At 46.5% G+C, this 24,070-nt stretch overlaps 2 protein-coding genes across 11 annotated transcripts in view; both read right to left on the bottom strand.

Moving 5' to 3' along the window:
• Nucleotides 1–1,857, bottom strand: part of SLC5A10 (solute carrier family 5 member 10) — a 39,982-nt gene extending 38,125 nt beyond the window's left edge. For all 3 annotated transcript variants that reach the window (XM_027656610.1, XM_027656611.1, XM_027656612.1), the window contains exons 1-2: nt 1,712–1,857; nt 613–684 (exon numbers count right to left, since the gene is read on the bottom strand). In XM_027656610.1, the coding sequence (XP_027512411.1) occupies nt 613–684; nt 1,712–1,825 (186 nt within the window). In that variant the 5' untranslated portion in view covers nt 1,826–1,857. The remainder of the gene's footprint in view (nt 1–612; nt 685–1,711) is intronic.
• Nucleotides 1,858–3,694: 1,837 nt separating this feature from the next.
• Nucleotides 3,695–23,974, bottom strand: PRPSAP2 (phosphoribosyl pyrophosphate synthetase associated protein 2). 8 transcript variants are annotated; one of them, XM_027656798.1, is made up of 13 exons: nt 23,442–23,974; nt 19,455–19,709; nt 16,382–16,501; nt 15,809–15,959; nt 14,671–14,723; nt 14,481–14,547; nt 13,380–13,552; nt 12,303–12,418; nt 8,791–8,846; nt 6,324–6,472; nt 5,891–5,961; nt 4,795–4,941; nt 3,695–4,399 (listed from the first exon to the last, which is right to left on the bottom strand). In XM_027656798.1, the coding sequence occupies exons 4-13, from the start codon at nt 15,925–15,927 to the stop codon at nt 4,241–4,243; spliced, it is 1,110 nt and encodes a 369-aa protein (XP_027512599.1). In that variant the 5' UTR covers nt 15,928–15,959; nt 16,382–16,501; nt 19,455–19,709; nt 23,442–23,974; the 3' UTR covers nt 3,695–4,240. The 8 variants fall into 8 exon arrangements, with proteins under 8 accessions (XP_027512599.1, XP_027512602.1, XP_027512598.1 ...); XM_027656801.1 differs by having other exon boundaries at nt 16,439–16,501; XM_027656797.1 differs by lacking the exons at nt 19,455–19,709; nt 23,442–23,974 and adding an exon at nt 19,025–19,389.
• Between the last annotated feature and the right edge of the window lie 96 nt (nt 23,975–24,070).

Here is a 24,070-nt window from a genome sequence, read left to right as displayed (position 1 = left end):
GGGCACAGACCTCCCTTCCACTTCTGAAACGAAGCGTGGCCAAAAGGCCCCCACGTGGGATTTCTTTTTTGCAAGAAAATCCCTTAATAGGTAAAACCCAGGTAGCTGTGAGTCCTGGGAACCAGCACGCCCATGGATCCAGCTCATCTGGACATCCCTGGTGGGTTTGGGATGGACTTCCTTGTCTTCAGGAGGATGAGGAGGAGCCACATGTTGCTGCATTTGCCATGGTGGCCACGTTCAAGGAGCCAGTACCAGACATGGGAAGGACGTACAGCCAGTTTGTCAAGATTGTACCAAAATGAGAAGGAAAAACCAAACTTGGGACACCCATGATTTGTTGGAGCCACCAGGAGCACACAGGGACAGTGGAGATGGATGTTGGACTCCAAGGATCCCTCCCCAGGCTCAGGGAAGCCCGACAAGCCCTTTGTGCCACAAGAAGGGAAATACAGCTCCAAGGACACAAATCCTGGCAGGAGGAGGTGGGCAGGGTGGGGGAAAGCGTGGGCAGTGGAGAAAGTGGGGAGGGGATTTAGTGGGAGGGACAGTGGTGCACAGGATTTCCCTGTGCCCAGGGTGCCACAGAGGGACAGAGAGGTCTCTACTTACTGGCCACCAGGCCATGTCTCTGCCAGCAAGGAAATAGCCACTGACCGTGTTCCTGTTCACCCTGCAGGAAGACTGGGAGGAGGAAAGATCAGCACAGAGCACCCTCTCCCTAAAAACCCAGACAAGACACCAAGGCCCAAGTCTCCCAGACAAGAAGCCAAGAGACAGGAGACTCGATAATTAATGGGAGCTCTGCAACTCGAGCTTAATTACACGAAAGGGTGGCTGCACCCCAGGAACCATGGAGCCACGAATGGCAAAGGGAGCTCCCTGAGAGGGGGAAGCACGGAGGATGTGCCTGTCCTTGTGCCATCCCGAGCAGACAGGTTGGCTAATAGGGCCCAGCTTTGGCCAGGATTTTTCTGCAAGGCAGAATAAATGGGTTTGGAGAGTCTGTCTGAAACTGCTGTAGCTGAGAGTTGTTTGTGTTATCAGGGCATCTGGCTCAACACCCTGTAATAGGCAAGGGGCAGAGCTGCTCACACCCAGCACACAGAGGCCAGGGGAGAGGTTTGTGCCATGGCTGATTCCACCTTGTTCCCAAGCTATAGGAGCCTTTCTGTAGGGGGTGAAAGGGGCAGAGGGTTTGCACAAAACAGAGCAAATCACGGAATCCCAGAACGGTTTGGGTTAGAAGGGACCTTAAAGGGCATCTTATCCCATCCCCTTCCTAGATCAGGTTGCTCCAAGCCCCGTCCAACCTGGCCTTGGACACTTCCAGGGATGGGGCAGCCACAGCTTCTCTGGGAAACCTGTGCCAGGCCCTCATCACCCTCACAGCCAAGAATTTTTTCCCAATATCCCATCTAACCCTGCCCTCCCTCAGTTTGAAGCCATTCCCTCTCATCCAAAGTCCCTCTCCAGCTCTCTTGGAGCCCCTTTAGGCTCTGCAAGGAGCTCTCAGGTCTCCCTGGAGCCTTCTCTTCTCCAGGTGAACACCCCCAGCTCTCCCAGCCTGGCTCCCCCCACCACAACACACAAAATACACAAGTGAAAACTACAAGAAAATAATGGAGGCTTTCACCGAAAATCCAGCCCTGAAAAAAACCCCCACCATTCAAACAAGAAAGCAGAAATGAACAAGAGAAAAGACTCTTACCCATATTCCCACGCCAACGTTCAAGGAAAAATAAGCCACTACCACAACAAGGTCAGCAATGCTGAACTGCTGCGAGGGGAGAACGGCCCCGGCAGTGGAATTGCTCTCCATCATCCCTCTGCCTCCTTCTTCATCCTCAGCCTCACACGGACAGTCACTCAATCAGTAACTCGTTAGCAGCCCGAGGGCATTTATCATTAAACAACCTGGCAGCAGGAATTGCACTTCCAAAGGTGCCTGGGTGGGCAGTGTGGCCTCCGCTGCCTCCCGCCCCTCAGGGAGCTGAAACACCTCAGTTGTGGTGCCTCACAAATGAACAGGTACAAGAAAATGTCCCAGTGATGCTGTACATGCTTCAATCCTTCTCCACCACTCCAGTGACAGCAATCCAGCCCCATGGATGAAATTTGTCCCCAAATTCTTGAGCCCTCATCAATACCATAATTGCTTTGCATGACACGAGCCAAGGCTGGGGGTTTTGTGTTAAAGCAATGACTGAACACAGGAGTTGGGTGAACGCTCGAGGTGGAGCCTCAGCATGGCACCAAAAGGCTGACCAGGAGAAACCCTCACAGAAGGGATCATAAACCCTGGAATCATTTAGGTTGGGAAAGCCCTCCAAGATCATCCAGTCCAACCATTAACCCAGCACTCCCCTGTCACCACCAAAACCACGTCCCCAAGTGTCACATCTACACGGCTTCTAAATCCCTCCACCACTGCCCTGGGCAGCCTGTTCCAACGCTTGACAACCCTTTCCATGAACAAATTTTTCCCAATATCCAACCTAAACCTCCCATGGTGCAACTTGAGGCCGTTTCCTCTTGTCCTGTCACTTGTTACCTGGCAGAAGAGACCACTAACTGGCTGCGCTCTCCTTTCAGGGAGCTGTTGAGAAAGGAAGACATCGTTATTCCTTAAAGGCCAACACGAAACAGGCACAGGAAACCTCTGAATTCCACGTTTTTGGGTATTTAGCCATCAGTTTGCTGCGCTGGAGGCTTGGCTGGCTCATTCCCAAGTGGCAGCACGCTTCCACGAGGTCTCACTAATAAAATAAACACAGTGCAACTAATATGCCCATCCCCGAGTCAGGTCAGCATTCCTCCTCCCTTTGAAGGAGCCGCGGCAGCGGGAGCAGCTCCACACATCCGTGAGGAGCCGACCTTCCCCCTCGCCGCCCCGCTGGAATTTGACCCGCATTAACACATCCAAAGTACTGACAAGTGTGAATACATCAGCCCGGGTGTACCCATTAACTTTAAGGAGAACACCTGCTTTTATCCTCAGAAGTCAATGAACCCTCCAAAGCCCTTGGAAGTTCGTCTCAAGCAGAGAATTGGTGTCGACAAAGGTTAACTTTCCCTTCTGAACACGCCAAAAGTTTTATGCTCATTTGTAGGACACGATGGGGAGATTAAACCAAACCACCTCTAAATGCTCCTCAATTCCAACGCTGTTTTCTCTGCAACAGGTGAGGAACTTCAAGTCTCTGGGACCAGAAGCTGTCTGGCAGCTGTTCCACCCACACCTGCCCAGGGACGCTTGGGAAAACAAACCCCAACAAGTTCAGCTCTGCACTACAGAGTATTTTTTAACTCATCCACGCTTTCAGGCCAGGCAAGAAACCTCAGAAAAGCCCAGTTTACCTGTGATGAGCTGAGTTGGATTTTACCAGTTTGAACTTCCATCCTCCACCAATATTCCTAAGCCACAGAATCACAGAATGGTTTGGGATAGAAGGGACCTTAAAGGTTGTCCCGTTCCACCCCCTGCCACGGGCAGGGACACCTTCCACCAGCCCAGGTTGCTCCAAGCCCCATCCAACCTGGCCTTGGACACTTCCAGGGATGGGGAAGCCACAGCTTCTCTGGGCAATCTGTGCCAGTTTCTAAGTCCCTGTTGCTCCCTGATATTCACCTCTAACACCTGCCAATACTTAAGAGGACAGAGTCTGGAAGTCAAGGGACCAGCACGTGAACATTTTTAGAAAGCTCACACAAAACAAGTCTTTATTCTTTGTCGCAGAAAATAAATACAGGTGCATATTCCATATGCTTTTCTATAAAAGCACTCCTACAAAATCACTGAACTGCATACAACAGTACAACCTTTTTGGCTTTTAAAATGCAAATATTATACAGTCACTTCATTTTGTTATCATTTAAAGCACTTGTAGCAAGCAGCTTTGGAAAAGGAATGCCTAATTTAGAAGCCAATTTCTTGCCTCAAGTGTTTTGTGGGATTTTTCCATCGTGTATAGTGCAACTAACCTAAAAGCAACTAGAACAGTTTCTTTGTAAAATGTTTATTCCCACCCATCCCCCCCCCCCCCCCCAAAAAAAAAAACAAACCTGCAAATAATAATAAAAAAAAAAAGCTCTCAAAAACTGTTCTACCTCAATACTTAAAACCAAGAGAAAACAAGAAGTGGCTCAACGGAAAGATTAAGGTAAAGCACGGTGCTTCACAGCTCGTTCTCTGTTCGCTTCCAGTTTGGCCCGGGGTGTTTCTTTAGAGTAAGAGGCGTTAATCATCCAGTCCTATATTCCTGAAAAGGTACGACATGGACTCCCCGTTGTGGATCCTGCGAATGGCTTCCGAGAGGATCATGCTGATATCCACGGTCTTGATTTTAGGGCACTGGAGTTTCTGTATTTCATGTGGAATTGTGTTTGTAACAACCACCTACGGGAAGAAAAAACGATCAGGAGGAGGTAGCTCCGTTATGTTTTCCACCTTCCCTACTGGAAGTGTGAAAGGGAGTTTCACAGATCCCATCAAGCCACCGCTGCTGATAAGATTTTACATTATTGTCAGGGTCAAAATCCTGGGAACAGCCACACGTTGCCATGGATACCAATGGCACTGTCCTTTCCTTCCCTTCATTCTGCCAGGCGGGGCCAGAGGAAGGTACAAAATATCCCCCACACTGAGGGGAAAGCTCCACTGACACTGGCAGTCCAGTATCTCACCACTTCCCATGTTTCCCTCTCCTGCTGTAGCTTAAGGACATACAGATGTTTCCTTAAAAAAAAAAAAACAACCCAATCATTTGATCAGGATTCAGAATCCACACTTACTTCATCGATGGCAGACTCCTCGATGAGCCGGGGAGCGTCTGAAGACAAGAGGCCGTGGGTGGCCATGACAAAGATCTTGTAAGCCCCCCTCTCCTTGAGGGTCTCGGCAGCAGCCAGGAAGCTGTCGACATCATCGATGATGTCATCCTGCCAAAACACCACCGAGTCACCCACGAGTCACCACGGCCTCACACACAGCACTCAGACTGACAGGGCAGCTTCAGCAAGTACAACAGAACTCAAACTATCAGAAGATTGCCCTTTTTTATGACAAGGCCAGAGATAACACTCTGCTTTACAGAAACCATGACTGAATCATACAATTATGGAATGGCCTGGCTTGGAAGGGATCTTAAAGATCATCTCATTCCACCCCTTGGTGTGGGCAGGGACATCTTCCAGTATTAGCCCAGGTTGCTCCAAGCCCTGTCCAACCTGGCCTTGGGCACTTCCAGGGATCCAGGGGCAGCCACAGCTTCTCTGGGCAACCTGTGCCAGGGCCTCCCCACCCTCACAGGGAAGAATTTTTTCCTACTATCTAATCTAACCCTACTCTCTGCCAGCTTAAAGCCATTCCCCCTTGTCCTGTCACTCCAGGCCCTTGTAAATAGTCCCTCTCCATCTTTCCTGTCGGCCCCTTCAGGTCCTGGAAGGTCACAGTTAGGTCACCCCGAGCCTTCTCCTCTCCAGGTTGAACAATCCCAATTCTCTCAGCCTTTCCTCACAGCAGAGGAGCTCTATCCCTCTCATCAACCTGGTGGCCTCCTCTAGACTCGTTCCAACAGGTCCATGTCCATCATCTCAGCTTCACTAAAACTCCTGGACAGAAACACAGTGATTCTCCCCTGCTCTGACGTGCACCTGAAACCCCTGTCCTGCAGGGAAGCACTGAACAGAGTTTCACCTGCCCTACTCATGGAAACAAGGGTCCAAACTCTGCTTTTCAGCATGGATCACTTCACAGTGTGCTCAGTCCTGCCCCATGGAATCAAAAGTCCACCAGCAACCCAAGTTTAGTGGCTGACACAGAATGTTTACTTGATTTCTTCAACTTTAACATGTTTAATATCATTGCTGAGAAGTGAGGACATCTTACCACGATGATAGCTATTCTTCCTCCCACATCTCCAACAACTGTGATGGGTGGCTTTTCCTTGGGAATCAGCACTGATTAAGGGCAAATTGGTTTAGAGAGATAGAAAGGAGAAAGAGAAAGTTTATATGATTTACTTTAATAATGTCTGCTGGGTCACCACAGTTAAGAGAGAGACATGGATCAACAACTATTTCAACAGCATTACTGGGAAAACCAGCAGGACTTTAATACATAAATGATCTTTTTAAGCTTAGTTAAAATATTAACTACACTCATTTACACTCAAATTGTTAACCAATTCAACGAATTCTTAATTTTAGCACAGAAACAAAGTGGCTGGCAGACACCACCAGTTCCTTTGATGGCCCATCACTGCCAGCCCCCTTCCCCAGGAAAAGGCCAGGTAACACTTTCCCCACACACACTTACTTACTGGGGATCTCCAGACTGGGGTGAATAGCAGCGACATATTTGGCTGTAGGTGGGGAGTGCCGACCATCCACCATGTCAGACTCGGCGTCCTGAGCCTCCCCGTGGATCACAGCGATTCCCAACCGCAGGCGCTCGGCGAACGACTGTGCCCTGCAGGGAGAAAGGATTCAAAAACACCAGGAACACGTTAAATTTCAAATAACTCACCTACACACAATCCTAACCTACTGCCATTTTATTTCTGCCGTTTCAGAGGAAAATGAAATGACCCTAAAATTTTAGGAGAACGCACGGAAGGAACCACTTGTCCCTTAATATCTTGATTCCACCAGGTTTTGTGAGTCAGAATAACCCTGAAAGTGCCCATAAGGGCCTTGAAGCAACAGGATAAATGTTGCAAGTCACATAATTCTGATTACTCCCCTCTGCTTTGCCCAACGGCCAAAAACCATTCCCTAGCCTTTGGCATCCTTGGGATTCCAATGCTTTAGGAATCTCATCTAACAGTAACCAAGAATAGCCTTGACGTCTGGATTGTCTGCATTTAATAGGAAAAAAATATATATTCCCATGAAAAAAAAAGTGTTCACCTATTTATTTTTAGCACTAAATAAAGACAACATCCCTGACCTGCTGACACAATCTGAGATGCCCTGTGGAAAAGGGGGTCCAGATGATCATTCTGCCTGGCAAACCACACTTCAAGTTGAACAGCCTGGATTTCATTATTAGCTGACATAAAGCTCCTTCACAGCGCGGTATTTCTTTGACTAAAATCAGAAATTTCTGGAAAGAAGTGTGAGGTTAGCTGGGGGAGTGGGCAAAGCAGAGAGCCAGGAAAATGGGAATTTCACAGACAGTGCTTGTATCCCAGATACTGCAAGCAGCAAGTGTAAATTAGCACATCTATCCCACCTTACCTTGCACACCCAAAGTTTGGGACCCTGCCCAAGCCACCCCATCTCACCTCCTCTGCTCCAAGGGAATCCTGCACATCTAAAGTGAGTCACTCTGCTCTAACACCAGCACCTCAGACCTGTGCCTGAATCATCTCCTCTATCCTTAAGCTTTGTTTCACTCTCCAAACAATCCAGAGTCCAGAGAATAATTTGCCCATCATGATACTCAGTTAATTAAAAATGAAGAATCTTCCACCCTGTGGTTATCATACAGTTACAATATTCTTGCAAGTAGTTAATTACAGGTAATTATTATTCCAAACATTAGGAGTTAGGACTTAGCAGGCATAATCCTATCAATAAAACCATAATAATTACGTTAAAATGCAATATTAAGCTGAACAAAGTTCAAAGTAAGAGCAAAATGATTTATTAATTTTCCAGTGAGCTCAGAAACCGCAGAAACATTCTGAACTCCACCAAGCACGGGTTCTTTTTCACAAGCAGGCATTCATCACAAGTATTTTCCTGGATTGTTTTCAGCCTGGATTAGGCTGAGACATCCAATCACCCTCTCCCCAGTACAATGTGCCTCTTCAAATACTGCCCTTTAGTGCTCGTAGGTCCACATGAAGAAGTTTAACAATGCAGCTCTGGGAACCTCTCCTCCCCAAATCCCTGTGTGTGCAACTCATCTGTCTGGTCAGTTTGAACAGACTGTTTGCTGGCATTGACAATTACTGGATGAGTGTTAAAATGCTTCAACAAAAGCCTGTCTACACCCAAGTGGCAACACTGACACCGTGGAAAAGAAATGGGAGAGAAACAAATGGAAAATGACTGGACCAAAACAAAAGAAATCACAAAAAGTACTGCTGGAGAACAAAGATGACACAAGTTGAATTGTTACATAAAATAACAAAAACACAAAGTATCACAAATTCCTTGGCATCAAAGTCTAAATAACTCTTCAACAAACCCTTGGTTGGTCACCACAGCAAATACAGCATCTCTTAAACCATTGTCCAGCTCTTACAGCACCTGCTGACAGCAGTGTAATTCCAAAGCATCTGGGAACAGTCAACTAAAAAGCTTCATGGATTAAGAACAGTCATTCAACCACAAGGACTTCACAATCAAAATCTTCTCAAATATCAAATCCTGTTTTACCATCTGTATTTAGGATCTGATCAACCATGTTCTTATAGTTAAGCCCACATTAAGCAATTCCTTTGGATGAATGGCATTACACTTCCAGCCATTTCTCTTCATTTACAGCAGGAAATTTATAATGTGAATGCACACAAATACAACATGATTAAAAACCTTCTTTATCATAAGCACTGCACTGATTTACCTCATCCTTTCGTTTGTTTTTTTTTTCAAGTCTCCTCAGATTTAATGTGATTACAGAGATGATGTAAAAACTACACAGCTGACAAGGCAGAACTGGGAGGGGTTTGAAGGCTGCATCTTCTAATTATTGGATATCTGTCCTTCACTTGATGCTAAGAACAAAATCCCGACAGAGATTTCCTGCTCTAAGGCAAGAGAGCAGATCTTACCCACCTCTTGGCAGACGCAGGAGATTTGGCCACAATTACAGCATTCCTGTAGTCTGGTATCTGTAGTAAATAACAGATAGCAATGTCCACTTCATATCTTTAGACAAATTTAAACTCAGTAAGAATCAGAGAACTTTATTTTGCCAGAAGAATTTTAAAGCATCGAACATTTTCACCTAAGAAAGCAACCTCAGGAATCCATGGTAAATGATCAGAGTTGACAGCTCAGTAAAAACAGGTATTTAGAGAATTCAGATATTGGAACTGTACCTTTCATATACCCCATGTTATGGTAGAGATTACAGAAAAGTAACTGCTTTAGAACATCAGGGCTAGGCAGACAAGTGTCGAAAGAAACAGGAAACCATCAAAATTAAAGTTTCCTGTTCAACTTTAATTGTCTTTCATCACTTGAAAACAGCATTTCACCCATTTCCTATTGCTTGAGAGAGTACACCGAGAAAAGTCACACCTCTCCATCGAGTAACACCGACTACTTCTATGGGCAATCAGAAGGGATAGAAGTTCCATGTCCACTGCACTCTCCCGGAGTCACAGTCTCACAGTGCTGCAAACTGTCCTCCACACTGACCAGCACCAGGAGATGCTGCTGCAAACGGGGGTAAGGCCAGGAGGAAGTCTGGGTTTCCTTCTGAGGTTTGACAGAGGCTTCAGTCACGTTTCACAAACACAATCTACTCCTCAGTTTGTTGCCCCTGACCCATTTTCACACTGGTTTTTCACTCCAGACTCCTGCTCTCTGTTTAACCACCATTTCAGTCCCCATCTCTCAAAAGTTTCTTATCCTCATCTCCACTTTCCCTGCAAACAGTGACTCCAGGTCAGACTCATCTTGCCTTGTCTGTAACCTCTCAAGCAATCCACTATTCACACTTCCAGCCCTCCTTTCCACACCAACCTACTCTCCCTCTCATATCTCATCTTACCCCATTCCTTGCAAACTCAGCAGTTTCCTTCACTGTGTTTCCCTGGGATGACCCATCTCTATGGAGAGCAGCTGAAAGAGAACCTGGCTGGCCCTCCCTCCATCACCACAGTTCTCAGCCAAGCCAAGTCCAACAGAGCAGCTCCATCCTCAGACTCCCAGAGTTAAGGGACCTGCAAACTGATCTGTCACAGATGTAACTGCACAAATTTGGGGGGCTGACACCCTGTCCTGCTGCTCACCACCTTGCTGCCAAGATGTCAAATACTCATCCCAGGGCACAGAAACAAGCAGGTTTTCTGCAAACACAGGCAAGGTAAGTTCTTCCACAATCTTTTCCTCAAACACACAAAACTGAGCATTTCCAAAAGCTCTCCCTGAAACGAGCACGGGAAAGAAAAAAATTTGGGCAAGGATCTCATCAACTGAAACCAAGAACTTTTCTGAGGACGTTGTCAGGCAACGTTAATAACCCACAATGTTACTAACTCCACCTATAACACTGGGAATTCAGCATGTTCTGTCCTTTACAAACACTTAGTTATACAAGAGGCTACAAAGATTAACATGACGGAAGGTCCGGACAAGGCAGGGCCTGTCACTTGACATAACAGAGGCTTTGATCTTGTTCAGACACCACTGCCTCATTTTTCCCCGGCCAAATTACCAAATTTGTTCTCAGCTCTTCAAAAATGAAGTCAGGAAGCCAGAAGTGTCATCCATGAAGCAGTAAGGTATCAACAACTCCTCGAAACAGAGAGCTACGTCACTCTGGGATTAACTTGTACACACAGGAAAGAGAAGACACCAAGTACCCAACATTTTCTAAGCAGTACAGAGGAAACCCAACAAATTATTTTCATATCACATGAGTTTCACTGATTGGAGTGTCTTCATCCCACAACACTGAGTAATTCTCTTCACACCTGTGCATAAATTCCCAGCAGGGCACAACTACAAGCCCTCCTCCTCTCAACTTTCAGTTAAATGCTTTTTAAATGGCCTCCACTCTTACCAAGCTGAGCTCCATTTCATGCTACTCAGTGAATCCCATCGTGACTCCAACTGCTCTGAAAGCTCTGGCATTCCCAGTGAAGGATACCCAGCAAGTTGTGGCCACCAGGAACTTGGGATGAATACTAAATTCCTCCTGAGCAGCGCTGGATCACAGTTTTAAGATACTATAAACGGCCTGGCTGGTCAAGGTAATTGCCAGTGTAGACCCCAAGTGATCAGACCCAGTCAGTCAGCTCTAGTTTTAACAAGTCCCCTCATGGACGAGCAGAGGAATGAAGAAATAAAGAACTGAAAGTACCTTTTAAGACTTCTCTACACGTACTTCAGACCCCTCTGCAGATGTTCATTTGTCAGACTGCACAGCAGTGCCAGACTCGAAGCTGCAACAATTCTTTGTAAGCCATTAAAAGCTCATGAATCAAAAAGTGCTTCAAGACCAAACCAGGACCATGCTCTTGCTATCGACCATAAATCACACACTGCAGCAACATACAAAGGCACAACCTCTCTTGTGCCTGCATGCTTGGGTTTCCACTTCTTTTTTTCCCCCTTTTTTTTTTAATTTAGGAAGTCCTTACAATGTGCAATACTTCTCTCCTGGAACACAAGACGAAGGACTGTGGCAAAGCCAAAGCCTGGGGTTTTGTTCTGCCACCCTCTTTGATTCTATTACCAAATGAAATGATAGAGAGAGCTTCAAATGGTCACTGATTCCCCAAACAGATTTTAACACTGTCATAACAAAATCATGTGGGTTTTCTCAGGGGGGGTGGGGCGTGTTTCATTCTGGTTTTTAAATTGGGGCATTCATAACCCTATAAAAAGAAATAGCTTGGAACCAAAAGTAAGAGTGAACCCAGCCTTTTCTCTCACCAGGAAGAAAGCATTTGCTTTATTCCAAATTATCATTAGTCACAGGCTTAACATGTATCTTATACCTACAATTATCATTTGCACAATTTGCATGGATGAATCTGCCAGTAGCCCTTCTCAAAGCACTTGTAAAAATAAGATGGAGAAATGGAAGCCCAGGACGCCCCAAGCTGAGCTGCTCAAGTCAAGACATGCTGAACAAACAGTGGGTGAGATTTCCACACAAGAAATCAGCTGGGTTTGCTTTCAGAGCATGATCAATAGGCTCCCTCATAGTTTACAATTCCCAAAGTGGTTTTTATCATGAGACATTAATTACACCCACGCAAGCACTCCATCCCATAAACGTCAAGGAAACTGGAACCAGGAAAGGGACATCAAGAGCACAGAAATCCTAACTTTTTTTTTTTTTTCAGTATTAGGGGAATATATCTAAGAAGATAGAGCAGCATTGTTGCACAGGTAAGAAAACACCAGCTCTCCATGGAAGTAGAAGTTAAGTACATGGGGAGGAAAATAATCAACTGCCCCAACACCATTCCCTGCTGCAAACTGGTCCTTTCCCCTTAAAATGCTGTTTGAAGAGTTAAGATTTTCAGAGGAATTTGTTTCAGATGCCTTGAGACATGACAAAAAAGGTAATGTGAAAAAAAGCAACTGTAACAGCAGGCCTTCCTCACCTCTTCTTGGATGTACTGTAGTAAAAACGGGGATGCTCTCAAGTTATCAACTGGAATGTTGAAGAAGCCCTGAATTTCCTTCTGATGTAGATCCATGGTAATAAGATGAGTTAGTCCTTAAAAAAAAAAAAAAAAAAAGGAACAAGACATAGAGAGAAGCACATCAAGCAAAGGAAGAGAGAACAAGACAAGATAGTCTTTATTTTTCTAAGTTTCACTGAAGCTTGTCCAGAAAAACTCCAAGCTGCACGAGAACAACACTGCACTCAGTGAAAGTACAGAACAAATTAACTGTGTCCCCCTTAAGCACACGGGCAATAAGATGTTTTGAGACTTCTCCAGTGTCTTTTTAAAAGAACCTCAGAACACTCCACATAAGTGACTCAGTAGTGCCACACTGAGGCAGGTAAGATCCTTCTCCACGGGACAAAATGGAAGCACTGATTTGCCCTGTGTCACAGACCCACTCACTGTAGCCCTGAACTCCTGAAAAAGGGGCCCAGCTCCCAAACAACCAACCCCCACTTCCCTCAGAATAACAAACCAGCTCACACTGGGTTTGGTATGAATGCCTGTTTTTTTCCCAGCAATGGGAACGAAAGGAAAGGAGCAGAAAATGTGCTGAAGGCTGTGGAAATGAATAGTCTTCATTCTCCCACATCATCTCAAATGGAAAGGACAAAGTGCATTCATCCAACAGGTAAAAAGCAGGTCAGAAATGACAATGCACAACTGTTCAAGAGTGCTAAAAACATAAAGAATGGTATTAAGAGATGGAGACCATGGCAGCTGAGCCCAGCAGACTCATTCTGCCAACTCAGTAGGACTCAGTGTAAAATGGCTGCTTCAAGTTTGGGTTTTTTTTTACAAACTCATCATTCAGAAACATTTCTAATTAGAAACAACCTCTAACGAGAGAATTTTTAATTCTCCTTTTTATGTGGGTTTCAAACACATGAAAAACTCGCCAGTTTAAAATTTTTAGAGTCCCAATTTGTGCATGGACCTCTCTAACCCTGGAAGCTGAGAGCAGGAACCCCCTTGCCTGGATAATTTCAGAAGAGCCCACACTCTTACCAGCTTTGCACATCATTGAGGCCAGTAACTTCGAGACAATGGAGCCCCTTTTCCTCATCTTGCACTGTTTGCTGTATGGGAAGTAAGGGATCACTCCAATAATGCTTTTGGCACAGGAGGTTTTACAGGCATACACCATGATCAGGAGCTCCATGATCGTAGTATTCACATCCCTGCAATGACAAACACCCAGCTCTGTATCCTGGGCACAAAAATCCTGTGTTCAGCCCAGGATTTACACCCACTCCAGGAATTTCATGCCAGGGTAGCTCAAAGGGGGGTGACTGAGCAAACTTCACTAAGCTTCCAGCTCTGGACTTCAGGATGGCAAGTGCCCTGGGCCCAGCATTTGAATTCTTCCCCAGAATTACACTTCTTTACTGTTTTCACTCTGCCATTTTGGACAATTCAGGTGTTTTTGTTGGATGGTGTTGCTATAAAAAAGTAGCCCCATAATTTATCCCCAATGTCACTTTCTATTGTCCACAAAACAAAATATATGTATTTTCCCATATAGAAATGCTTTAAAAAAAAAATACTTTGTACTTTACAACAAATTCTTCTCCTGTTAAGCCAAGAGCAAGCTAAATACTTAACAGTTAGCATCTATTCTCTAAGAGAAGTGATCATCAACTAAGACCTGTTATTTCTGTTGCCATTAAAAAAATAGCCTTAGCATTTGTAAAGTTCACTTAAAATAAAAGATGCCATTTTCTGAATCATGGGACACATTGCCCAGGAAATTTTCCTCCTACATTTACAGCTTTGTGATGGAGCTAGAGATGGGCAGCTGAAAAGGGAAAAATTTAAAGAGAATGACAAGGAAAAGAATACACTTAGGGAAAGAATGCAGGGACCCAGGGGAATATTTCACTGATATATTCACTGAAAATTAAAATAAGTTTGCTTATGCCAAAGTTGGCTTTGTGCACATATTAAAAGAAAAACCCAAGACAACAACAAAGAAAAGACTCCCTCTAGTTAAGCTAAGCTTATTGCACTGTACCACATACATAGGAGATGACTAAAATTAAACCCAGATGCATTCCTAGGGACAGCCCATGTCAAATGCTAGCACAGGGTCTTTAAACAGTTACTCACTTTGAAACTGTTTGGATGATAAATACATCCTTTCCTCTCACAGACTCCTGGATCTGCACTCTTGTTTCTGCCAAGGAGAAAAACATGTCATATTTGCAATAGCAAAACTCAGCAGAGTCTAAGAAAAGGGGAGCCAACACATGCCCATCAGTGTTGGGTACAACTCCAGCTTTGCTAATGAAATGCTCACCTCTGTTTGGCTCCTGATAAACCTGAACCTTCCCCATCTCAACTCCCAGGCGCCTGCAGGAGCAGAAAACAAGGAGGAGTCACTATGGGGAAAGGAAGGACAAGCCAAATGCAAATCCCACAATGCAACAGTTACTGAAAATGCTGTATTCCACGGCAGAAAACCAAGGAAAGAAAAGTCCCAAACCACAAACCCAATAATTACAGTGGACATCTCTTTAAAAAGCACCTACAGTTTCCATAAGCTGCACTGTAGACTAAGCTAAACTCATTTTCAAGCCAAGCTCAGAAGAACAAGCAGAAAAAAAAATATGCTTGAATACTAAATCATGCAACAATTTCTAACTTTTAATATGTATTTCTTGCCCTATATATATGTATATACACATGGCAACATACACAATACTTAAAAACACAACTTTTAAGTTGTTCTCCTCTATAGAAAACAGTCAGTGTAGAGTGAAGAGGAAATACAGCAAGCACTGTTCTATGGACAATGGAAGACTAATGTCTGCTGTATTTATTCCATGCCAGGATTAGCACAGAGCCCCATCACTACAAAAAGGAGGCAGTTAACAGAATGTGACACACACTCATGCCCAAATTCTTGCCACAGGTAACCTGAGCTCCTTTGCAGCCCCTTTCTCCCCCTGTCCACACCTAACTTTGGGCACATAAGTCTCAGGAAGAAATCCATCACGTGAAATATTCCCAGTAATGTTATGCATCCTAATTAGCAAGGTGAAAATTTACTTAAGCCATAGAAGTTCTGCTGAAGCTATTCATGGGTTTAGGCTAAAGGAATGTTCCCATCCCAAACATACAGGGAGCAGGAGAGATGTAGTTTTGCTGCCTAAGAAAACCCCACTACAAGGAGTAGGAAAATGATAAAAGCTTCTGCCACGATTATTTAACAACTGTCCAAACATTAATTTTGCCACGTGTTTCCTGTAATGTGCTGCAGCCAATCCCAGCCTGCCACGGAACAACTCCAACACAAATGATTCTCCTTCTACTCCAGCTGTTGAAATATGCTGTGCAACAGAGCACACACCACGTTCTTGCAAACCATGGCAGTTTTGCCATGTGATTTTCCTTAAAGAGAGAAATCAGAATTAATAAAATACGACTGTACTTACTCAGCAATCCTCTTGGACAGTTCCATGCAGGACGAATTGGAATTAGCTGAAAACAGCACCAGCCCACCCTTGGTGATATTCATGATGGCCCCAATTTCAGTTGATGACACACAAAACATCAACCCTAAGTTGTTTTTCCACTTCTAAAAGGCTGCAAGAGACCAAAAGTCAGTTAGAGCCACGACGTTAAAAACAAGAAACAAATTTTCCCTGTTTCAAAAGTGAAGAATTCCCTATTAGCCCGTATTTTCCAGCATCTTTAGTACTTGTTTTCCCCACTTCAGCAGCTTCCCTAGAGCTCTCCAAAGATCCCCCTGAAAATCTCCTCACTTAACAGGCTTTTTCCTATTTTGAACTGTTTTCCTCAGGCTATCATCCAGTAACAGAGATCCTCTTTTCCATCAGCTTGTCCAGTTCATTTAACAGAACTGAGCAACATTTATTGACTTTTCCAAGATCACAGAGCCAGTCAGGGGCAGAATGGAGCTGAACAGAGCTCCTGGGTCCTGGCTAGAAGAGTCTGTTTCCACACTGTGTCTCTTTTCATCACTTTGCAATAAATGATAAACTTACAAATAGGGATGAAACCAAAGGAAGAGTTCAATAAAGCTGGCAGCTGTAAATAATGACCTCTTGCACAACGAATCCACTTGCTGAAGCAGCTGCTGTCATTCTTTGAGATTAATAATTCTCCTGTGAAAACAGGAGAAAAATATCACAAGGAAATCAATACAGTTTTTTTTGGTTTCAAATAAAGGCACAAACCACTAATCCCGCCAAGGATTTGAGGGGCTTCCATCTTTTTATTACTCTTTATAAATTACATTTTCCTGACTTCTTCTGCTGTAATATTTTAGTCAAATAAAAGAAAAAAAAAAAAATCACATTGTCCAGCAGCCCCTGACAGATCAAAGTGAAATTCAACTCAAAAAGTCCTAGGCTACTGCACTTCACTCACTTCTGTTTAAGAAATATAATCCCTCATCATCCATTTCAGCATTATGGAGAGGACTGGAAATATTAAATATGAATGACCTAAATTATGAAAGAAGTAACTTCTTTCCTGATAAACATCTCTCTGCTTAGAAACATAATTATTGAACAGTCACAGGTAATTATTTAGAAAAAACTGGTGGTTTATCAACTGTTAAGTGCTCCAAAACAGCAACACAAATGAAGAAACAACCATTTTTGTATTAGAGGGATAGCTGGCTGGCTCTATAAAGAAACTCTTCACCTCATCTTTGCAACTAGACATTCTCTTGGTCAGGCTGATTTTGTCACAGAGGAACCTGATTCACTCTCATGAAGAGCCAAAGTCAAGCCAGGAATTTCCTAACAACAAATCTCTTGATGCCCAGTCTGAGCTCTGCTTAACTGCTGTGAATGAAAACCTGCCTGTCATCAGAACCTCCAAAATGTGCAGAGAGTGAGCACAAACAGCAACAATTTCAGCCTCAGAACCCCGGGATGTTTCACTCTACTAGAACCACACCTCAAAAGCCAGACCTGTATCCCTCCCAAACAAAGTGCCCAACAATTTAAGGATAAACCTAATTCTAGGCTAGTGTTTCTCTGTTCTGCTGCTCAGCTACTCTCTGCAACTCCCAGCTGTTAACTAATGGCCATCACCCATCAAATATTCACAACAGTGCTCAAGATCCATCTCAGCTCCAAAGAAGGCACGGACTAGAAATGCTTTTAGGTCTCAGATCACCACCTGAGAGCTTGTGTGGCTGGATGGGAACAACGTGGATACAAGTTTCCCTGTTACTAAAAGAAGGCACTCTTTTTTCCCCTGTTACTATACAGAAGGCACTCTTCCCCCCCCTCCAGTTGTGTGCCTTCCTTCCACGGATTAGGGAAATGAGAAGCATTAAGAGATCTGCTGAAAGACAACAGTTGTTGTTCCCCATTACTGCTCAAGGTGCATTTTACACCATCATAAGATATTGATGTATTCAGCAACGCTAAACACTGCTCTTCACATCACAGGTCAAGGACTTCTTTGTGGTCATATTTCAGCAGCTACAAGTGGGCCACAGGGTGTGTGGGGAGGGAAGGTGCATTTAAAGAGTAATCAACCTTGAAACGGGTGTTGGGATGACAGCAAGCTGGCAGAACTTTATTAGATGTGCAAAGACGTGACTCCACATGGGTACCTGGGACCAAAACCCTCTAGTTTCAGGTGGACAAGGTCTGGGAGAACACAGGCACCACAGAGGCTGAAGCACCAACTCCTGCCCTGCCTTTCGGGCTGCACACAGTTACACAGACACGCCACGATGAACACAACAATTACTGGGTACACATGGCTTTACATCTCCATGAACTGAGCATGTCCGCACAGAAAGCAACAGAGGCAGGAATAACTGTATGGGATAACCGTGGTACTAAGCAATGGATCCCCGTGGGACGGAGGGAATCTGCACCCTCTCACCCATCTCCCCACAGGGAATTTTCCCGGCCCTCCACACTCATCTATCCCCCTGGGCTAAGGGACCCTTCCAGCCCACGCCTCCCTACAATCCTTCAGCTGCTCCAGGTGGGTTATACAGGCCCTGTGGTCCCTGCGGATCCCATCCCTCCAATACTGGAGCGGCCAGTGCACATCGCAGCCCCACGCCGCTCCTCCTCACCTGTGGGGCTGCCGGGGAGCCCGAGAAGCCCTGAAAGGGCCCGCCCGGGAGAGAGTCCCCATCCCCTGAGGGGAGGGCGACGTAGCCCCTTCCTCAGGCGGCAGAACCCCGTGTGTGGGGAAGGGGGGATGTCCTGCCCACACAGCCAGCTAAAGCGGGCTGAGCGGGCGGGAGCGCCCCTCGCTGAAGGCCTTACCTGCCGGCTCCGGCCCCCCGGCCCCGGGAGAAGGCGGCCCGGCCGGAGGGGAAGGAGGGGGTGAGGCAGAGGGAGAGGCAGAGGCGGCGGCGGAGCTCAGCCCCTCCAGTTCTCCGCGGGCAAGATGGCGGCGGGGCGTGAGGGAGGGAGCGCGGGCGGGAGGGGCGGGCCCGGGGCGACGCCCCCCCCCCCTTCCCGCCACGGGCTCGCGCCGCGCTGAGGGGACCCGCCGCCATCTTCCCCCTGAGCCCCGCAGTGAGGGGGGGACTCCGGGACGGGGTCTATAGAATCACAGAACCATCAAGGTTGGGAGAGACCTTGAAGATCCTCCAGTCCGACCGCCAGCCCAGCACTGCCACTGTAGCCCCTAAAGCATCTCACCCATCGCCAGATCCAGACGCCTCTGGAAAACACCCTCCAGATACGGTGACTCCACCACCTCTCCCTGGACATCCCGTTCCAATGCCTGACCACCTGAACAGTGAAAAAAAAAAATTTCTGGTATCTGATCTGAACTTCCCCTGTTGCAGCTTAAGGCCGTTTTCTCTAGTCCTCACTGCACGCACTGTAGAAGAGACCAGTCCCCACCTCACTGCAACCTCCTTTCAGGTTGTTGTGGAGAGCGATGAGGTCCCCCCTGAGCCTCCTCTCCAGGCTCAAACAAACCTTCTCCAGGTAAACAGACTCAGCTCCCTCAGAAAACACATTTTCTAGACCCCTTCATGAGCCAAAGAGGAAAGGCACTTCTGGGTCCCCGTCTGGCATGATGTGGGAACCAGAACATCAGCGCCGCACTTCAGCTCCCACCCACCAAAAAAGACCCTTGCCAGCATTGGGAGAGCCCCGGTGCAAAGTCCGTGTGGAATAAAAGCAGTGGACGTCCGCAGGGTGCCGTGTTTCGGAGCTCCCATGCCTGCAGCCCTGTGAGAGGGACGGATGGGCGGCTGCCACGCTGCTCTGGGCACCTCCATCGCTGTGGCTGATCCTCTCCATCTCCGCTGGTCCCCGTGGTACCATCTGGCCTTTGCCAGCAGACCCAGCAGTGTCTGTAGGGAAAGGGGCACTTCTGGAAAGTAAATTAGGAAAAGAAACAATCAGTGATGTCTCAGTTCCCTGTCACCAGCACACATGATTAATGCAGAGTCCCCTGTCAGGATTCCCCTTGCCACATACAGTGATTAAACTGCATGAAGATCCTTTTGACATCTGCAGTGAGATTCTTATTTTAAACACCCTGTTTAAAAACAAACAAACAAACAAAAAAACCCAACAAGCCACCAGCTTTATCCCAGGACACCCATGACAAAACTGTCCTTTCACTGCTTTGAGGAAGTTACAGTTATCCCACACAGACATAGGAGAATAAAGGTCCCTGCTTTAAATAAAAGCCCAAACATTGTGGGTTTTCCCCTAACTGCATGGCTAGAACCTGTTTTAAATTATGCTTCTCAGTATGCCCGAGATGAACAGTGTTTTTATGGATCAGAATTTTAGCATTTAGTATTAAGGTACAAATTAGGTACTTTTGCTGCAGCTTTTCTCACAAAAAGCAATTAAACTTGATTATTCTTGGCCTGCAGGGTGCACTGGAGCAAAGCCTAGCATCCCAGCAGGTATTTCTGTCCACGCTGGCCTTTATGTGAAAGAGGAGGAAAAGCCATTGAACGCCTCACTTAAACATGCCTGTGAAAGGACAATGTTAAATTCATAGTTTGAAATCATTATGAGCTGCATTTTCCACCTTAAATACTCATGGACGAGTGTTTTCCCTGTATTTCACATTTCCTTCTTGCTTCACTCATTCCAAGGCTTCATCAATTGTCTCCTCTTTTTGCTTTTTTCAGCCGACTGGGAGCTGGGGAAGGAGAAGCCATTTAACCAGGAGCAGCTGCCAGATGTCGAGCACTCCACTTGCAGGCTCACACAAAGCCAAGACATCTGTTTGAAATATGTGAGCAGAGAGGCCATCAGCCTCTTTGTACCCTCAGAGATGCAGCACTGATCCTCTGACTTTCCTACAGCCTCTTCCAAATTACAGTGGAGGGTAAGAGAACAGACCTCTCTCAGCACCTCGCCACCCCCACTGTTCCCAGTCTGTGTTTTCCTGTTTCCAGGCTGGTGCTTCCACAATTGATTTGGGGTCATTGACCCCAATAGGTTCTTGTTTTGTTTCAGGGCTTTTAGGACAAAAGGGAAGGGGTTTTGAGCTTTTTGTTGGCGTCTTCACAGAGCAGAGGAGATTTCTCTTGGCATCAGTCTCTGTCGCAGGATTTCGCTGCAGCCTGGTGGGGCAGAGCAGTTTGATGCAGAACAACTAGAAATGACACTCGGTGAAGCACTGACCCGTAATGCAATTAGCAGCCTTCCCCAGAAGCATTTTTCAATACCCCAGGGCACCCAGAACTTGCTGACTGTTTGATTTGTGCTGCCCCAAATTCCTGACATTGCTCAAGCAAGCCACAGGACCAGGAACTAAGAGATCCTGTCTTCCGATCCTTTTTATAACGGCACTGCCTTTGTTTTCTTAGAGGGAAAAAAAAAAAATCAATTTCTCCATTTCTCACCTCTGTTTTCCTGATCAGAGGAATGTGAGTTTAAATCTCAGCTCCCAAGGGAGAGGGATTTGTTAATCTGACAATGTGCTATCCAAACACTAAGAGTTCAACGAACAGTTGCTCCAAGATGAGCACACAAATTTTATTTCCTTTGCAATGATTCAATTAGCAGTCATCTAAGGAATGCTGAAAATTTGCTGGGTGTGAATACACTGGCTCACAGAGATTTGTTGTCCTTAATCCAGATGTGACCCTGGCAAGCAGAGATGTGCAAAAAAACCCCTCCATACACACCTAGTCCAGCCAAGGTGAGGGGCACTGCTCATCCAGCACTTGGCTGGACAACAGCCTGCATCCATCACCTGAGAGAAGATAAATGCTGCTGTCATCCAGGCTCCTGTGCTCCATCCATCACTGCTCAGACAGGTTGGCTTTTTTTTTATTTGTTTGTTTGGGGTTGTTTTTGTTTAAAAAAAAGATGGGATATTAAAACTCACCTACCAAACCACCTGACAGTGAGAACTATCAGACATGGCACACCAAAGAAACACTCTGATTTGATCCTGACAGAGTCCTGTGAATAGGTTTGGTCTCCCCCAACAGAAAGAGGATCCTACAAGGCATCCCAAAAGCATCCTCTACCCTACACAGTCCCTCTGAGCCTGCAGGGAGGTTCTGCAGCACAGACACCTCCACACTGAGCTCAGGTCAAAGGCCACCACCTCCCTGCTCCCCTGCCCTTGGCTTTTCTCCCTGGGGAACAACTGAGTTCAGTTTCCAGAAGATTCTGCCTTGGATATTACCCAGCTAGGGAGGCAGAACTCAAAGTGGCTATAAAATGCATTCAGAACAGAGGGAAGGAGGAGTAATTTTATCATGTCTTCGGAGTGATTTGGAAATAGCATCCCCCACGTCTGGGAAGCAAAGTGCCTTAAAAAAGGCCCTGGAGCAGAGAACACATCTTCTCTGTGTGAAGGGCTGTGGCTGTAGATAGCACTCATTGCTTTATCAAATATTACTGCTTGGCTGTCTGCAGAAAACAGGCACCCACTCATTTGTCACAGCCCTGTTCCCCCTGAGTCACAGAACTTTGACTGAAGGACTCCCCGAGCTCAGTGTGTTTTCCCGTTTCCAACTGTGCTCCCAGTTCCGGGTCAGTCTGTAATGTTTAACAGATCTGCCACGCCAGCTCTGGCATGGACACAGGGTTCTCTCCAGCCAGCCTCCCAACAAAGAGACGAGACGTGTGTGGGAATACTCGCTGTGGAACAGGTCCTGCAGACACACAGCTCGAGCTGGGTGCAAGGGTTTGGACAAACACTGCCCTGAAACAAGAGCCGGTGGTAGCCAGTCTTGCTTGGTTCCCAGACTGTCTTTGCTTTGCTGTGTGTGGGCAGCTCTGTCCTGCAAAGTCTGCATCACATCCTGCTCACATCCATCACCTGATGTTTATGGCTGTGGTTTGCCCTTTGATTCGCATTTAGACAAAAGTGGTTGAACTGGGCAGTGAAGTCACGCCATTTTAGGGAATTTGAACAGCTGCTCAGTTCATGCCAAACACTAGTTAGTGCTCTGTTCCTCCCTGTCCTACCCACTGGGTCCCAGCATGGTTTGCCATTCACCTCACTAAGCTACAGCTCCTCTACAGAGAGCACCCAGGCACCCTGCCCTGTGCAGGCATTTCGTGAGCACACAGGAAGGACTCGAGTTGGCCACTGCAGAGCAACTTTGCAAATTAAAGCAGAATTCAGTGCAGGAGAGCAGGTCCTGTGCCTTGGGTGCACAACTGGGGGGTGTAAAGAAAGATTTGGTACCAGCCCTGCCCCGTACACTGAGCAGGAGCTGGGAGAGGCGCAGGGAAGGAACAAAGTGCAACCAGCAAAGAGCACCCTGTGTCTGCCCCAGTTCAGTGCCAACCAGGACCAGCCCTGGCTCAGGAAGAGCAGGTTAACCCCCTTGCTGGGAGCAGGACCCTCACCCCTTGGCTATGCCAAGAAAGGCTGAGGAGACCTGGGTAAGGCCCAGCCTATATCACTTATTCACACTATTACCAACATCTCTCCTGCACAAAGAAGCTTTTGACCCATACAGGTCCTCTAATTTGCCATATCATTTCCTGCCTGATTTCAGCAAGCTGTGGAAGAGGTTCTGCTCTCAGATCACTGTGCACTGTCTTTCCTTAACCTTATCTAACAAATCCATTCCCCAAGCTCAAGAGTGAGACACTTAAAGATTTTACTCACCAGGAAAGTCTCACCAGAGGAGAGGCAGGGGGACTGTTAGGCTTCCCAGAGGCTTTTATTGTCTCATTAAGCTCTCCTTAATGAGAACTTCCTCACCTGCTGCAGTCTCCCTCCCATTCATTTGTATTCACTATCCTGCTGCTGGTACTTTCAAGGCTGTCTCAGTTCCCACTCCTTCCTCCCTCTTTCCTCTGAACTATTCTGAGCCCAGTTTCTATCTCCATGCTCCCATCCAGGTCCCAGGGAAAAAACACTTTCTCCTCTTGAGTTACCGCTTGCCATGTCCTCCTCAGCTGGTTTCCTCCCTGACACCTCTGCAGCTTCTCCCAGCTCCAGAGTCACCTGCAATAGTCTCTCCTCCAAAGCAAGGCAACAACAGCTCCTGGTGAAATCCCCGGTTAGATGCTTGCTAAAAACTTGCTTGTTCTCCCAGCTGAGGCTCTCCATGCACAGCTTGAACCCCCCCACACCTCAGTGGCTCTGCCCGAACCCCGCGCGCTCCAGTGGCTCCGCACGTCCCAGCCCACTGTTTGTAGGAGCGGGGCTGTCGGATCAGCCCCTCCGTGGGACCAATGAGGGCCTCTCACCAGCAGGGCAGCGGGTTCAGCACCTTTCTCAATGACTGCAAA

This window comes from Corapipo altera, unplaced genomic scaffold, assembly GCF_003945725.1.
Source record: "Corapipo altera isolate COAL_440 unplaced genomic scaffold, ASM394572v1 104, whole genome shotgun sequence".
NCBI lineage: Eukaryota > Metazoa > Chordata > Aves > Passeriformes > Pipridae > Corapipo > Corapipo altera.
This window is presented reverse-complemented; position numbering and strand designations above follow the sequence as displayed.